At 42.8% G+C, this 17,937-nt stretch overlaps 1 protein-coding gene across 4 annotated transcripts in view; it reads right to left on the bottom strand.

The window, feature by feature from the left end:
• The window catches only part of UPF2 (UPF2 regulator of nonsense mediated mRNA decay), a 137,078-nt gene that overhangs the window by 35,941 nt on the left and 83,200 nt on the right, over nt 1–17,937 (bottom strand). For all 4 annotated transcript variants that reach the window (XM_048836594.2, XM_048836595.2, XM_048836596.2 and 1 more), the window contains 4 exons: nt 15,271–15,410; nt 13,101–13,205; nt 11,362–11,460; nt 9,025–9,192 (listed from right to left, as the gene is read on the bottom strand). In XM_048836594.2, the coding sequence (XP_048692551.1) occupies nt 9,025–9,192; nt 11,362–11,460; nt 13,101–13,205; nt 15,271–15,410 (512 nt within the window). The remainder of the gene's footprint in view (nt 1–9,024; nt 9,193–11,361; nt 11,461–13,100; nt 13,206–15,270; nt 15,411–17,937) is intronic.

Genomic DNA, 17,937 nt, shown 5'->3' with positions numbered 1-17,937 from the left:
GACATCAGCAACACATCTCGAACACCAATTACAGAAAAAGGTAACTATCTTTTCTTCTTCAAGTGCTTGCTCATGTCCATTCAAGTTAGGTAACTCCCAAGCAGTACCCCTTGGAGATGGGTAGGAGTTCACGGACATGTAGACTGCAACACAGCTCTGCTGAACCCAGCATCATCTCTGGCCTGCTGAGCGATGGCATAGAGGGCTGTGAACGGGTGCACTGAGGATGACGTCGTGGCTAGACAGATGTCCTGGATTGGGAAGTATGTCAGGAAGGCTGCCGAAGATGCCTGTGCGCTGGTCGAGTGGGCTCTGACGATCGGCAGCGGAAGGACTCCCGCCAACTCATAGTAGGTGTGAATGCAAGAGGTGATCCAGTTAGAAATCCTCTGCGTGGACACCGGGAGGCCTTTCATTCTATCAGCTGTAGAGATGAAAAGCTAAATCGACCTACGGAAAGGCTTTGTCCGATCTAGGTAGAAAGCCAGGGCCCTTCTTATGTCCAAAGCGTGAAGGCACCTCTCATCACCGGTCTCATAGGGCTTGGGGCAGAAGACTGGAAGGAAGATGTCCTGGCTCATGTGGAAAGTAGACACTACCTTGGGAAGGAAGGCTGGGTGGGGCCGGAGCTGGACCACGTCCTTATAGAAGACCGTGTACGGCGGTTCTGAGGTCAGGGCTCGCAGCTCGGAGACTCGCCTCGCTGACATCACCGCCACCAGGAAAGCTACCTTCCACAATAGGTGAGACAGGGAGCATGGGGCCAAAGGTTCAAAGGGCGGGCCCATGAGTCTGGACAGAGCCAGGTGAGATTCCACTGAGGGACTGAACTTGTGGAAAAAGTCTCTCAAGACCTCTGAGGAAACTGACCGTCATGTCATGGGAGAACACCGTCTGCCCCTGGATTGGAGGATGAAAAGCGGAAATGGCCGCCAGGTGCACCTTGATAGAGGAGTGTGCCAGGCCCTGGTTTCTCAAATGAAGCAGGTAGTCTAAGATGGACTGCACCGAAGAACGCGAAGGGGAGATTCCCGCTGGGCGACCAAACGGGGCGAACCTCGTCCACTCTGCCAGGTAAGTCTGTCTAGTCGACGGCTTTCTACTCTCGAGGAGGACCTTCTGGACCCCTTCCGAACAGGCCCATTCCTCAGGATTCAGCAACAACCACACCATAAGATGGAGGGACGCAAGGTTGGGATGCAAGAGTCGACCGTGATCCTGTGACAGCAGGTCTGGTCGGTTCGGCGGAGGCCATGGAGGGATCGCCAACAGGCTTGATAGCATCCCGCACCAGTGCTGGCGAGGCCACACGGGGATGATCGTGATAACCTGAGCCTTGTCTCTCTTGATTTTCTCTAGGACCTTGCTGATGAGTGGAATCAGAGGGAACCACTGCTGTTCAGTATACTAGAACATGATTAACAATCTATGGAAAGAGTAATATATATATATTACCACAGTTTAGTAATGATAAATAAGTGGAAACTAATGTGATGCTAATAAGAGGAAACATTAAGACTTACCACTTCTGTAGAATCAGATTCAAATCCAGTTCAAAGTGAAAATTAAGTTAGTGGTCTCATCCTGGTACCTTAGCAGTAATTTAACCAAGTCACAAAATCACAAAAGTTTGGCATGGCTGGCTATCCTGGCTGAGTCAAGGATACAGAGGCATTGAAGATGAGGACTTAGGTTGATTGGAAAGCAGATTGCACAGTACCTCCTTTGTCTGCCTGGTTCCAGCCACTACTATCACTCATTTTCACCATCACTGTATGTAAGGGAGCAGTATGACTGCTCAGAGCTCCGGTACGAAACTGCAGAAAAACCTGAGTGTCTCTGGATTAAGTTTAGAAGTGTGTGCAACAAGAGTGATGTAGTGGTGGGAGTCTGCTATAGACCACCGGACCAGGGGGATGAGGTAGATGAGGCTTTCTTCCGGCAGCTCACGGAAGCTACTAGATCGCATGCCCTGATTCTCATGGGTGACTTTAATTTTCCTGATATCTGCTGGGAGAGCAATACAGCGGTGCATAGACAATCCAGGAAGTTTTTGGAAAGCGTAGGGGACAATTTCCTGGCGCAAGTGCTAGAGGAGCCAACTAGGGGGGGCGCTTTTCTTGACCTGCTGCTCACAAACCGGGTAGAATTAGTGGGGGAAGCAAAAGTGGATGGGAATCTGGGAGGCAGTGACCATGAGTTGGTTGAGTTCAGGATCCTGACGCAGGGAAGAAAGGTAAGCAGCAGGATACGAACCCTGGACTTCAGGAAAGCAGACTTCGACTCCCTCAGGGAACGGATGGCCAGGATCCCCTGGGGGACTAACTTGAAGGGGAAAGGAGTCCAGGAGAGCTGGCTGTATTTCAAGGAATCCCTGTTGAGGTTACAGGGACAAACCATCCCGATGAGTCGAAAGAATAGTAAATATGGCAGACGACCAGCTTGGCTTAATGGTGAAATCCTAGCGGATCTTAAACATAAAAAAGAGGCTTACAAGAAGTGGAAGATTGGACATATGACCAGGGAAGAGTATAAAAATATTGCTCGGGCATGTAGGAATGATATCAGGAGGGCCAAATCGCACCTGGAGCTGCAGCTAGCCAGAGATGTCAAGAGTAACAAGAAGGGTTTCTTCAGGTATGTTGGCAACAAGAAGAAAGCCAAGGAAAGTGTGGGCCCCTTACTGAATGAGGGAGGCAACCTAGTGACAGAGGATGTGGAAAAAGCTAATGTACTCAATGCTTTTTTTGCCTCTGTTTTCACTAACAAGGTCAGCTCCCAGACTGCTGCGCTGGGCATCGCAAAATGGGGAAGAGATGGCCAGCCCTCTGTGGAGATAGAGGTGGTTAGGGACTATTTAGAAAAGCTGGACGTGCACAAGTCCATGGGGCCGGACGAGTTGCATCCGAGAGTGCTGAAGGAATTGGCGGCTGTGATTGCAGAGCCATTGGCCATTATCTTTGAAAACTCGTGGCAAACGGGGGAAGTCCCGGATGACTGGAAAAAGGCTAATGTAGTGCCAATCTTTAAAAAAGGGAAGAAGGAGGATCCTGGGAACTACAGGCCAGTCAGCCTCACCTCAGTCCCTGGAAAAATCATGGAGCAGGTCCTCAAAGAATCAATCCTGAAGCACTTGCATGAGAGGAAAGTGATCAGGAACAGCCAGCATGGATTCACCAAGGGAAGGTCATGCCTGACTAATCTAATCGCCTTTTATGATGAGATTACTGGTTCTGTGGATGAAGGGAAAGCAGTGGATGTATTGTTTCTGGACTTTAGCAAAGCTTTTGACACGGTCTCCCACAGTATTCTTGTCAGCAAGTTAAGGAAGTATGGGCTGGAAGAATGCACTATAAGGTGGGTAGAAAGCTGGCTAGATTGTCGGGCTCAACGGGTAGTTATCAATGGTTCCATGTCTAGTTGGCAGCCGGTATCAAGTGGAGTGCCCCAAGGGTCGGTCCTGGGGCCGGTTTTGTTCAATATCTTCATAAATGATCTGGAGGATGGTGTGGATTGCACTCTCAGCAAATTTGCGGATGATACTAAACTGGGAGGAGTGGTAGATACGCTGGAGGGGAGGGATAGGATACAGAAGGACCTAGACAAATTGGAGGATTGGGCCAAAAGAAATCTGATGAGGTTCAATAAGGATAAGTGCAGGGTCCTGCACTTAGGATGGAAGAATCCAATGCACCGCTACAGACTAGGGACCGAATGGCTAGGCAGCAGTTCTGCGGAAAAGGACCTAGGGGTGACAGTGGACGAGAAGCTGGATATGAGTCAGCAGTGTGCCCTTGTTGCCAAGAAGGCCAATGGCATTTTGGGATGTATAAGTAGGGGCATAGCGAGCAGATCGAGGGACGTGATCGTTCCCCTCTATTCGACATTGGTGAGGCCTCATCTGGAGTACTGTGTCCAGTTTTGGGCCCCACACTTCAAGAAGGATGTGGATAAATTGGAGAGAGTCCAGCGAAGGGCAACAAAAATGATTAGGGGTCTGGAACACATGAGTTATGAGGAGAGGCTGAGGGAGCTGGGATTGTTTAGCCTGCAGAAGAGAAGAATGAGGGGGGATTTGATAGCTGCTTTCAACTACCTGAAAGGGGGTTCCAAAGAGGATGGCTCTAGACTGTTCTCAATGGTAGCAGATGACAGAACGAGGAGTAATGGTCTCAAGTTGCAGTGGGGGAGGTTTAGATTGGATATTAGGAAAAACTTTTTCACTAAGAGGGTGGTGAAACACTGGAATGCGTTACCTAGGGAGGTGGTAGAATCTCCTTCCTTAGAGGTTTTTAAGGTCAGGCTTGACAAAGCCCTGGCTGGGATGATTTAACTGGGATTTGGTCCTGCTTCGAGCAGGGGGTTGGACTAGATGACCTTCTGGGGTCCCTTCCAACCCTTATATTCTATGATTCTATGATCACTAGATGCCCCCCAAAATGTAAAAGGTATTTTTAAAAAGCCATGACATACCTGTATAAAAAAAGCATCTTCAGTAAATACTAGGCACTTTTTTGTGCATTGTACGTATTACTTATCCAGGAATGCTCAAACATATGCACTATATATCTAAGTAACCAGACAATTAGGTAAGGACAACTGCATGACTTGGGATGCTTAGAGGAAAATGGCACCAAAAAGCCAAATGCCGCCAGCACCAAGGAAGAGTTAGGTTTTTTGTTTTATAAAAAGAGTTTCCATTTTCAGTGGTTTTAAACTCACAGCAGAATTTTCCCCTATACTTGGCTCAAACAGAATCAAAAAGAGACTTTTTAGAAATCACTGATTTCTGAGTTGAACAAATTCAGCTAGAATAGCAGCTCTTTCAAAAACCTAAAATAGCAAACACTGCAACTTGATCTGAAACTGAAAGTCTGTTTTCAGGAAATTCTGTGGAAGCTGTAGCATCCTGAAGATCCTGGGATCTTCCTTCCCTCATTCATTCATTCATTCATGCAAGACTGATTAAGAAGACATCCTCTATTTTGAACAGAGTGGAAAATGTTTTTCCCCCACGTAAAGGAATCTAAGGGAAAACAAGCATGGTTAAAAGGTACTGAGAGTCAGAACTGTGCTTAGAGAAGAAAACAGAGTGGTGAAGAGTACTGGCAAATTCCAGATAGCTGCCCGAGGAGCCGTGTGTGTCACCATCCTGAACTTTTCTACTTTGACAAAGATATTGAGAATCCTGAGATCTAGGATTGGTGTTCATCTGCCCCTCTTTCTGGGAACCAGGAAGTATTTGGAATAAAATCCTTTCCCTCCATACTGTGTGGAAACTAGTTCCACAATTCCTTTGTGGAGAAATGACAGAACCTCTTGCCTCAGGAGAGACTTGTGAGATGGATCCCTGAAAACGGACAGGGCTGAAAATGAATGGAGTATCCCAATGTTAGAACCTCCACAACCCATCCATTGGAAGAATCTGCTCTCATGAGCTGCAGAAATGGGAGACAGGTTTCGACCTACAAAAAGGTGGGAGAGGATGTGGGTAGGATGCTGCAGCATCAGATCTAGAATGTGGAAATGTTTGTAACCCTCAACCAAGGCGTCAAAATGAATGCTTGGCTGATAAGAACAGGTAAGTTGTCTGGAACCTAGATTTCTTTTTTATGAGAGTCTGATGATCTGTTATAGGTAGAAAACAGACGGACAAGATCTCTGGGATGTCTGTGACCTACTGAATCTATTCTTATTTGCCAATGTAAAAATCCCTAGTGGGCGGAGGGTCACCTTGAATTCTTGAGAGAACATAAGGACTATCAGTTGTTCAGTGAGTCCACAGAAGTCCATCAAAGGGAAGATCTTCTACCATGTTTCCAACATCTTAATTCCTGAAGATTACAACCATGAGGCTAGACACATGACAGCTGCTGTGGAGATGAAGCGAGCTGCTGTATCGAATGTGTCAAGAGAGGCTAGCAAAGTTGTTTCTTATAAAGAGCTGTCCTTCAATAATGATGGATTGAAAATGTTCCCTTTGTTCCTGTGGGAGATGCTCATTAAAAGAATTAAACTTGCTACATGTGACACGGTTGTAGTTAGCAAGAATCCCCTGGTAATTTCGGAATTTCAGAGTAGCAGAGGAGTAGCTCTTGTGACCAAAAACGTCCAAGCGCTTTTAGTCTTTGTTATGTGGGGCAGTTCTCAAACGATGTTGCCTGTTGGATTCATTCACCACATCTACAACCAAAGAGATGGGGCAGGGTGTGTAAACAAAAACTCTGAACGCCAAGCCAGAACACAACACTTGTCATCTGCTCTCTTAGAAGACAAGAGGAGCAGTGGCCAGAGTTTAGCAAATTGTCTTTGAAACTCCAATAAGGCCTCATTTGAAGGTAAAGGCACTCATCTGGATTCTGTGTATGAATAATATCCAACAGCCTATGCTGGGTCTCCTGGATTTCTTCTAATGGCATTTGCAGAGTATCACCCATTCTCTTCATCAAGTTCTGAAACTTTGAAATCATCTACAGAAAGTGGAAGGGGTAACAGCCTCATCTGGAGGGGATGATGAAGTACTAATCTGAGGGGTAACCTCCTCATCAGTTCTTTGTTCTTGTTCTTTCAACAATTTTTCTCATGACTGGGATTGATGTGCTGGGAAGATGGGGGGGACGGACACATGACAGGAGAGCGTTGTCTGTGGGATTCCGAGAGTTCAGTGCATTGGAGAACTGCTGACAGTAAGCTGTTCAAGGATCTCAATATGGCCATTGGGGAGGGCCAGAGATACCAAGAAAGATGAGGAACAGTTTGAGACTGCCTGTGTTTTGAAGTGTTCCTCAAGGAAACAGATTCATGGGAATCAGACCTGGGTTGATAATCAAAGGAGCCTTGTATGGAAATCTGGGCGTCAGAAGAGCTGTCTTCTGCATAGTCCAGAAGGGGGATAGACAAGGGTGGAGTACTAGGAAGTGTGTCTGTCCACATGGGTACCAGGGAACCACTAGCAATTGTTGATTGATTGAACGATAGATATCAATAACCAGTGGTTATTGATAATGTACTGGAGATAATTCTGGCTGCGATACTGGAAGTCTTGCTGAACTCAACAAGAGGGCACTCAGGTTCATCAGAGATGAATAAACTTCTGGAAAATCAAAACTGCTTCAGTACTAAGTGAATCTGTGCAGAAACTAGATGAGTCTCAGATGTAGGAGGTGCAGAGTGCAGATGTGGTGCAGAGTGCACTGTCAGCTGAATGACTGATCTGAGTACCGAAGCAGCAGCAGAGGTCTCAGATAGTACCATCTTTCTCAATACAGAATTTTTAGAGTCTCAGATACCTCAATCATATTTCAGTTACACCAAGGTATGTTTTGGTACCAGGTGATGGGTCCCGTGGGTTTTAGAGGTACTTGAGAATTTCAGAGTAGAGGGAACCCTGGTACTGAGACCACTTGGAACCTTCACCTGGAGGTTTTTGGTACAGCTGGTCTCTTAGGGCCAGGTTCTTTTTGAGGAGATTTAGATAGCCTTTTGGCTGGAGACTTCACACTGTCCGTGCTGCAGATCTCTCCCTCACAGGTCTGGAAGGTAATCAAGGTGCAGAGGTTGGTGGGGAACTGTGGTCACTTCAAAACTGCTGTCGGAGGGTCTGAGGTAGAGGATTATTATTGTGATGTAGGATGGACAGAGGATTCAATCATAAGGAGACAAAACTTTATCTCCCTGTCTTTCCTGAAACATCCTTTGAATCCTGAGCAAACCTGACACTTTGATTGCATTTGAGTACCCCCTACACAGCGGATACAGTGCGAGTGGCCATCACTAACTCGGAAGGACTCCCGGCAAGTGAGGCAAAATTTGAATCCTGGGGATTTAGGTATGCCCAAAGGAAAAGCAAAAGAAAGCTCCTTCAGCGAAGGTGGGTTCTCACCTGAAGGGAGTGTGGGGAAGGGGAGAGGCTAAAAGCCTAAGTTTATAGGGAAAACAACAACAAAACTAAACAAATATAAAACCTATACAAACCTAAACTAATATAGGTAAATTAACGACCAAGAGCAAGTGAGGTAAGTGGCTGCACAAGTGGGCACCACTAGATCCCTCCGCCTTACGCCAAGGAAGTTGAGAAGAAATGGAGTGTGGTTTGTCAGCCGCAGCCCTATACATCCTTGGTATGGGTCATGAGGATACCTAGGATGTATACCTACCGCTGCAGAAAATCTCTGATCGAAGGTGCATAGGATGCATGCGTACCTCAAGTGGAGCAGCCATAGGGACATTATTCAAGGAAGTGCATATAAGTGTGTATTATTTTGTCTACATTTGTGTTTCTTGTACTATTAAATAAAGAGCAATGGTCTCTTAGAATCTTGTGCTATGTCTTTATGCTTATACTATCAATATGCCCCTGAAGAAGAAAATGGTAAAAGTGCCCACATGGCTGGACTTCTAGGAGAGGACATGCTTAAGCTCCCAGGAAGCTTAAAAGGTCAGCACTGGTCCCTAGTGATTAGGCAGTTGAACTGCAGTGCCTCAGCTCTCAGAAGAGGGTGCTAGACAGAGGATTTACACCCTGAAAGCATGCTCAGGAATGCCAAGCCGGGGCAGTGCCTGGACTTGCGTTTAGATTCTGGAGGCTTACAGCACCTGGGGCCTAATGAGATGGATCTCATCAGCAGTCTGGTGAGTGTGCAAGAGTGGGATAGATCTGCGACACTCCCTTGAGTATATTACTCCTGTTGCTGATGTTAATCATGCTGTCTTTCCAAGTTCCAGTGGCATCTTATAACGCCATGGATTCAAATTCCCAGCTGCCAGTTAAACTGCGCCTGTACTTTGTATACATAACAAACATTGCTCAGCATCTCTCTTTGGTCTAATTAGAGAACTTAATATAAAAACAAATAAAGGTATAAAGTGGTCCTCTCCGACTCCTAGTAAGAATTTAGAATTCCAGGGAGTTCCCATCAACAGAACAGAGGACTGCATCCCACTATAAGAAATAAAGATGAAGAAACCAAACTCTTTGAGTTATGACAAAGGAAAATGTTTACTTACATCCATATAATCCCTTACCTGCTGTTTGTTGCCTTTTCGAGTTAACATGACAAATGGCATTGTGTCTCCCAACTCTGATTCTCCTTCCCCACTACCCAAAGGTGGACCCTTCTTTAGCTGACTCTTGAGATGCAGAGGAATAGCAACATCCAGCTGATGAACTTTCACAGATTCTCCACTCCGTTGCTAAAGAGAAAGGGGATGCAAAATGCTCTAGGCAATCAAATTCTGAAAATATGAAAGCTTTGTTGTTTTCACAATTCATTTTTCATAAAAAATGTAAATTACCTTCTAAAATAACAGAGCTATATACATGTGTACAGTCTCATTAAAATGTATTGTTTCCTTCCGAGTTGCTACACTTCTTACCCTCTTATATTCATTACGTAGAATTGAGAACATTGCAGAATGTTAATTTAGAAAACAACAACAAGGAAATATACTCAATTTTAAGGGATTTGTGAATGATTTTTTAAATTAAAGAAACAATTCAACTAAAATTGGATATAGTAAGATTAGTAATTCTGGATTCAGATTTTTTTGTAATATTCCCATTACTCAATTCTTGATACAGTGCTTGCAACAGATTACCAAATTATTCTCCAGATGTCATTTGTTTTGTTTTTATTTTAGCCATTGATATGCTATGTAAATTCAAATGGCAGCAACATTTATAATGCTTAACATCCTATGTAGGGATAGTCACGTGACGCATAAAGCCAAAAATGTGTCTGTGTCATTGGCTTTATCTTTATTGAGCAGTCAGTTGAAAGAATCAGTCAGCATCTCCAGATATTTATTGGGCAGAAGAAAACAATTTACAGCTGCTTTATTAAAAGCAATTCTCCTCCAGCCATACTACTTCCATTCCTTAATCACTGATTCTTGAAACAGTACTTGAGCTCATTTTATAGAGTTCCTACATAATCAGTAATTGCTCCTTCCAGTGTCCACGGAAATTTCCATCCTTCCACAGCAGTCACTAAGAAATTCAAATGAGGTTAAGGCATTATTTTCTACTCTGGCCCAGGCTCTGTTTTCTCAAAATGGCCACTGCCTTATCTGTAATTTTAAAAATGTTTGTATTGCATCCCTCCACTGACAGATTCAACATATTTAATTTATCAAATACATCAATTAGGTATGCCACAATAAATCGCCAATGCTCGTCTGGAAATAGTTTCTGCATCTTCACCTTCCAGAAATACAAATCTCATTTCTGAGCTTTAAAAAATAATCAGCTCAAAACTTTTCCCCTTGACATGAATTTTAGAAAAGAAAATTTTAGTAAGAAAAAGTATCTATTTGCACCCAGAACACATCCCCAGTCACAAGCCATATTGAAAATATCTGGAATTGAGTGTTCTGACAATAGAAATAATATAATTTAGCAGTTTTACAGCATTTGACAAGGTTGCGTTATGTTCAGGAAACATTTTTTGTATTGAAATTTACTTTACTAAAGCGGGTGAACAGATTTGACTCTTGTTAAAAGCCCACTTATGATGCCTGTTTTAGAAGATGCACCATCAGCAAAGAATCAATCACGTCCCACTGGATGTTACAAGAGTGAAAACTTACTCCCTAGCAGCATGTCTGGATTAGTCTGGATAATAAAATACCTCCCTGAAATATCACTAGCATTCAAAGAAACAAGTATAAACTATAACTTCCGCCACTCCAGCAACATCAGTAGGCTCATCAAGAAGACATGAGAATTCCTTTGTGTATCTTCTCAGTCAATTAGGACGGCACCATCCAAAGGCCAATTCATCTATGTGGTGTCTGGCAGTACTACTGGAAGAGCAGAAGCAATTTAATATTGCCTTTTAATCTAAATTTCACAATTAATCATCAGGATATTATCAAACAGCAGACCCAAGACTGAATCTTGGATTATCTCTCCCTTCCTGAGCTGGCAGGATGGGTGCATCTCAGAAGCACACCTGCTGGTCAGTAAAGCAAAGGATTAATAGAGCTCCATTTAGCACTCAGAGCTGCAGGATATTTGTAACGACGGGAGAAGGAGTAAAGATTAAGGGGGAAAGGGAGGCTTTTGTGAAAGCACAGGATTGAGCCAAACCACCCCAGCATACAAGACTGATTTTCATGACTGTTCTTCCCAAAAGGCCCCTACCTAGGAAGCTGGGCAGAAGGACTTGTATAAAAAAAAAGGCCGCACAGCAGTTGTGCAGAATTAAGAAAACCTAGCACTGAAGGATGGCAGCCAAAAACAGAGTATGAAAAAACACCCACATCCCATGGTGCAAGCAGCTCCATGTTAACCACTTATTTCAGAATCAATTATGCAGTAAAGGTGCTTATTTAATCTAAGACGATAACAAGGACTAATACCTGAAGATTCTCCAGCATCATTTTATCCAATGCCTGAATGAAGTCCTCGTCCTCTACACAAGGAACATGTTTAAGTCCTCCTCCTTTAATCATTACTTCCTGGTTTAGAAGACAAATATTCTGTTACATTAATTTCAGCAGTAGTGAAGTTCAGGATGGATCCAAATTACTAAGATAATTACTCTGCTTGCATCTCTGACAAAATTTGTCATGGGTTTAGTTTAAAAAAAATTGCTGAAGGAAAAAAATGTTAGAATGGATTTGCCCAGTTTAGGAATTTTGGTGTTTACTGCTCTAATGCTTACTAACATTGATCACTGCCTAAAAACTGATTATCTGCAATATGTTACAATACAGTTGGCACATTGATTTGTACTTATTTTAGACATCATGACTACAATATATACAAAATAATATTCTCTCCCCATCTGCAACTGCAACTAATTGATTTGGCTGTATTTCTTAGATTGGGAAATTAGAAAGCTTATTCAGAGGGGACTGCCCATAAATATTTGTAAAGCACACACATATAGCAGGTACTACTGTAAATAATAATCATCATCTCTTCATGGGACAGCTGATGTAAGGGTGCACTGATGCAATGAGACCCTAGTTAGTTATCTACAGAGAGGCTTTGTGGTTGTTTGGCATATAGTTCTTGAGAACACATTTTAGTCTATGATAATTTTTATTCTTTTTAAGCGGAACAAAATTGTAGACCTAACAATATGAAACAAGACACTCAGCTCAGTGGGGGGCCAATTGGTTCTGCCTCTGCACCACCATCCAGTAAAGCAGCAGCAGAATGTTGCAAGACCAACAACCTCAGTAGTCTCTGCTGAATCTCTTGCATAACATCCTCCTTCCCACTCTCCAACAGCTGAATGACCTCCTTGGGTGCCTTCTCTGGGCTAAAGGCTCTCTTTCATTAATGTCAGAACAGCTGACTAATACTAAGCAAGTGCCATCACCCAAGAGACACTGGCATCAAAGGCCGTCTATATAGGTCCTCATTCTCTATCACACCTGTTTCCGCCTCTGGCAATGCTTCTGCTTGTTTCCATGATCCAAGTGACTGTGTCATTTGGTGCGTCTTTTTGATCTGAATGGAGGTAATCAGAATGTAACACAGCAAATACCTCAATATGCTACTTTTTCAGATGTTACCACAGCACATCTGTTTTGGGGTGATCATTCCCCATCTTACTATTAGACCACACTCCAGGCACACAACTGGATGACCAGGTTTGATGTGGTTGCTTTCGATAGTGATGTAACAACACACCCCCATCATTTCTTCACTGCTGCTTTTTGTTTGTTTGTCCTGCTTCCTTATTACAATTCTGTGACACAAAGGAGAATCTACTTTACCATGTCAATTTGCTATTAGTTACCTCAACAGCATGTCAAAACTTCCCTTTTTTCTAGCAGTCCACTCAGTGTTTTCACAATGGCTATGCAATCTCTTCCAATGTGAATGAATATTTTCATGATTACTTGTGACACTTTCACTTTCCTAAGAGTCTTGTAAGTAAAATTGTTTGTATGAATGTCTGTGAAAAGCAAACATTAAGGGGTTGCAAATGTCAAACTGAACTTGTTTTTGTCTGAAAGAACATCTGTGAATATTTTTAGTGTATGTCCCCTAATCTCTAATGAGCATTATCTGCTAAAAATATTCAGTCAAGAAAACTGAGCATGTAAAACCAGTCTCATTATTCAAAAGCAGTGGCACGTACTGTATTCTCTTCATCAGTTTCATTTTCCTTATTGGAGTCTGTGAGGTAATCAGTATTCTCTTCCTCTTCTTCCTCACCCTCCTCATCGTCATTGTCTGAGCACTCCTGAAATAGCATATTTAAAGTTTAAATTTTAATGACATGCTACATTTTAACATAATTTAATGAGAGAAACATTAAGTGCATTCACTATTTACAGCCCCCCTCAGTGCCATGAAATGTTGTATAATTGATTGATTGATCTTTGATCACAACATGCAATGTAGTCTGCTTCGAATGATAATGCCATGCCATCTAGCGACAGTTACTGATCAGTTTTTGAATACTCATCTTACTGTCACACTAACCCTTGATCTGCCCTATGCCTGGGTCCTCATGTTGTTTCCAAAACTTGTTCTTTATTGAACAAGTTACATTTTCCCCAGTGAGACTGATCTGAAAGCAGACTAATTTTTTATTAGACAAGCTGTTTTATGCAGTGTTGCTGAAGCTGTGTTGGTCCCAGGATATTAGACAGACAAGGTGGGTTAGGTAATATCTTTTACTGGACCAAAAAGAGAGACACAAACTTGGAGAGAGAAACGAACTTTTGAGCTACATTAAGCCACAGAAGTTAGAATTTTCAAGATCACATATATTAGCATATTGCACACTTGCTTTTTTATTGGCTATATCAATTTGATTCAAAAGATTACTGAAGCAGTAATGAAGACTGACGTGATCCCAATGCTTCTTATTATCCATATTACACAGGAAAAATGATGAACAGCACAAGGTGCCTCTTGCTTCCTTTAGTTTTGGTCTTTTATATGATAGTTAATGCAACTGCTCCAATAACTGGTATAGGAGATGGTACAAAAATAGCTTTATATTTACAGATTAATAGCTATGCTGAGAGGTAGCATGAGAGGAGGGGAGGAAAGGATAGCTCAGTGGTTGGAGCATTGGCCTGCTAAACCCAGGGTTGTGAGTTCAATCCCTGAGGGGGCCATTTAGGGATCTAGGGCAAAAATTGGGGATTGGCCCTGCTTTGAGCAGGGGGTTGGACTAGATGACCTCCTGAGGTCCCTTCCAACCCTGATATTCTATGATTCTGTTGGGCAGAGCACAGGGTTGTGGACTGAGGACAGCACCGAGTTCTAACCCTTCCTCTGCCACTATTCCTTGGGAAAGTCTCTTGAATGCTCGGTGTTCACTTTTCCACACATGTAAAATGGGGATATTATTGCCTACCTTCCGAGGGGTGTTGAGGGACATTATTAAGGACCCTTTTTGCATAACCTGAGCAAATGGATTTTTGTACAGGGACTCTCCATAGAAGCTAGGAGGTAGAATCCTTCCCTCCATGAAGCACAAGCAGAACTGGTAACTCCACAGCACAGAGGGTTTAGAATCCCGCCTAAACATTCTCTCTACAACTAGGGCCCTGTGCACAGCAGAGCAATGCTGCATCAACTGACTTCGAGGCTTTGTGCAGGCCTACCACAAGGTTTAGGCCCGGGTTGGGCAAACTACGGCCCACGGGCCGAATCCGGCCCCTCTGGGCTTTGGATCTGGCCTGCAGGATTGCCACCCCCGCGGTGCAGCAGGCCCCACTCCGCTCCAGGAAGCAGCCGGCATCACGTCCCTGCAGCCCTTGGGGAAGCGGGGAAGGATGGGGGAGGCCAGAGGGCTCTGTGCACTGCTCTTGCCTGTGGATACCTCCCTGGAAGCTCCCATTGGCTGGGAATGGGGAACTCCCTGCCCTGAGCCCCCTGCCTGCACTCCAACCGCCTACTGCATCCAAACCCCTCCTGCCCCCCAAACCCCTGCCCTGAGACCCCTCAGGCACTCCTCCCTGCACCACTGCTCTGAGCCCCTTCCCACACTGTGCACCCCCACCCCTTTCCCTGATCCCCCTCATACGCCGCACACCCCTCCTCTGCCCCAACCCCTTGCCCTGAGCCCCTTCCTGCTAACCGCACCCCCTCCCACACCCCACATTCCCTACTGCACTCCAACCCCCTGCCCCAGCCCTACATTCATGGCCCTGCATGCAATTTCCTCACCCAGATGTGGCCCTCGGGCCAAAAAGTTTGCCAACCCCAGTTTAGGCCTTTATGGTTTGCAAAAAAGTATTTTTTCCTTCTATGTAAGAATAGTGCAAAACAAGGTAAATGAATGTGATCACCTCTTCCTCTGGCTCATTTACTTCACTTTCATTTCCAGACTGTTCTTCTGTCTCTGCTCCACCTTCCTCCTCCTCTTCCTCTTCTTCCAGATTCTCTCCTTCCGTCATAGAATCTTTTGAATCTTTGTCATTCACAATGCCTGAGAGTTGAAAAATAGGAAGGGATTAGGAATAGAATGTGTTAGACAGGAAGCAATCTTTTGCTGTGGCATCACATTAAAAATACTGCACAGTATGACAGTTTGAAAAACCCAACCCTAGTAAATGCTGACTAAAGTATTATGCAGGACTAGTGATTAAGTCTTGAATGATATATGTATTTATAATTGTATAAGGTATTTCTTTCTGAGCAAAATCATAAGAGAAAATGGTTTCAAAACAACTCAAGAAAGAATTTTTACTGGGAACATTTAGGAATTTCCACAGAACACCGATCAAGTAAAGAAGTGTTACATCTCAAAATATCTTTGAAATTTCTTCAACTCCCCTGTACTACATTTTGAAGGCTACATTAAAATGACACAAACATCTTAGATGCTGTACATAAAATGCCAGATGCTGGATGTTATTGGATCTCTGCAGTGTGATTTTCAGTATTCTGGGAGATTTATCAAGAACTGTACAGACTGTTTAAGAAACACTTCAGAGCATGTAGTGAAAATTCCTACAACCTGTATTAGAAACTCTCAATTCTCAATTTATGGCACTACATCAAACAAAACCACAGTAAAAATTTTTGTTGTTACTGTGATTTATTATAAAATGAAACTCAGTACATTTCATAACTCTGGACAAAACATTTAGCCTGTTTATAATAGATTCTTGTAAAACAAACTGTTTTTTGTTTCCCTAGTAAGGTCCTGAGATCCTGCATTTGAGTATGTATGGGCAAATCCTGCACCCTTCCCAAAGCAGTCACCTAATGTCCCTATCATACTGTAGAGAGGAATACTTCAAAGGGTCCCAGCTCATCTTACCATCTTCTCCATTAACAGACTCATTGTCTCCATCCCTGTTAAGTCTACTTTGTCTTCGGTTTTTGTTTTGTATTATTTTGACAAAACAACCAACTCACTAATGCTCCGATTTCTTCATGAAATTATCCTTCAATTTGGTCTGTTCTCTCAGTTATATTGTTTCCTTTAAATAATTACAAGTGTATTTTAATTTTGGTTTGAATAATTTTGGATTATCCCAGACCCTGCTATTATGTCACTAAATATTCTGTGATATAATTTCAATTCTCCTTTACGGAATCAGACCCCATTACACATTATCAGATCAGAAAATGCAGCAGGTATATTTCAGCTTACAATTTAGTCTTAGAAATAGTTAAACTATTAATAAAAAACATATGAGAATTGAGTATGGCTCTGAAATATGGAAAAACAAGGTAATTTATTTTTGAAAAAAATCTTGCTAAAGCTAAGCCATCCACTACAAAAATGGACAAGCTTCTAGCACAAAGTACTCTTTCATACATACTTTAAATTTTTTCATTAATCCACAAAACCACTTTATACTCATGGGGATTGTGGTTTGAGCTAGCAGAGAATGATATTGATGCTAGCCTTGCCCAACACAGAAGATTTCAGCCAATGATTTTTCAAAGATATCCTTCAAAACTGATGTAGTCAGTACACAGTACCTTATTCATAGTTTAAACTATATGACCCATACAGTTAGGTTAGTTATTTTGGAGTGCAAAGAAAGAACTAATTTCCATTCTCCAAGAACTTTGAGTAGCTACTTTTGTTTCTTATTACAGCAACCAATGCTTCAATCTACTGCAGCAAGTTTGGGCTCATTTTCATAACTGTGGAAACCTGAGCTGGGGACAAATTTTTGTAGCAAGAGAGATTTTTGCTTCTATGGGCCATCATGAGTGCATTAAATTGCGGCTTCAACACAGACCAACAATGATCAGCTCAGTACAGACTACCCCAAATGCAACTGTATTGGCTATGTCCATGAATCCACTGCAGAAATCTTATTCACAATGCTCCTTTAATCATTATCCATGAGTTGTGCTATAAGTCATGAAAAGCTACAAGGAAGCATTTTGAAAATATGATGGCCAGGCTTTGTTAGAAAGATCTGTGTAGCCTTCAATCTACAGATCACTAGAAAACAAGTGCGGTGCCTTTTCCTTGTTTCAGTTCTATAACTCAAAGTAGACAAATGTTAACCTACTCTAGTTTATTGTATAACATCAATTTGCTGGTCGGCTGTTAGACACTTCACTGATAACAGATTTATTTTAAGTGTCCTAAAACAGGTCATGCAGTAACTTTTGCGATTTTACAGACACATCAGTTTAATAATATAATTCTATACCAGTAGCATGACAACAAAATACTAGGGCTTCACAGCACTTCTCTACTCAAATGCTTATATTAATGCAATATTTCATACAAGAGGATCCAGTACTCCCTTGAATTAAAAAACAAAACACATTCTTAGGTGAGCTGCTCAGATACAGCCTTAATGGCGGCCATGTGAGGTACTTAGATCAAACTTGGCAATGCTGATGTATACAATTCTTATCTACTAAGATTTTCTAAATGAACAGTGATTTTGGGAACCCCATGTTTTTTTCAGTACCCAACTGGAGACTTTAAAAGGACCTGAGTTTCAGAAAGCGCTGAGCACCCGCAATCAGCCAGG

Source organism: Caretta caretta, chromosome 1, assembly GCF_965140235.1.
Source record: "Caretta caretta isolate rCarCar2 chromosome 1, rCarCar1.hap1, whole genome shotgun sequence".
In the NCBI taxonomy this organism is placed as follows: domain Eukaryota; kingdom Metazoa; phylum Chordata; order Testudines; family Cheloniidae; genus Caretta; species Caretta caretta.
Note: the sequence above shows the minus strand (reverse complement) of the source record. Positions and strands in the feature narration are given on the sequence as shown.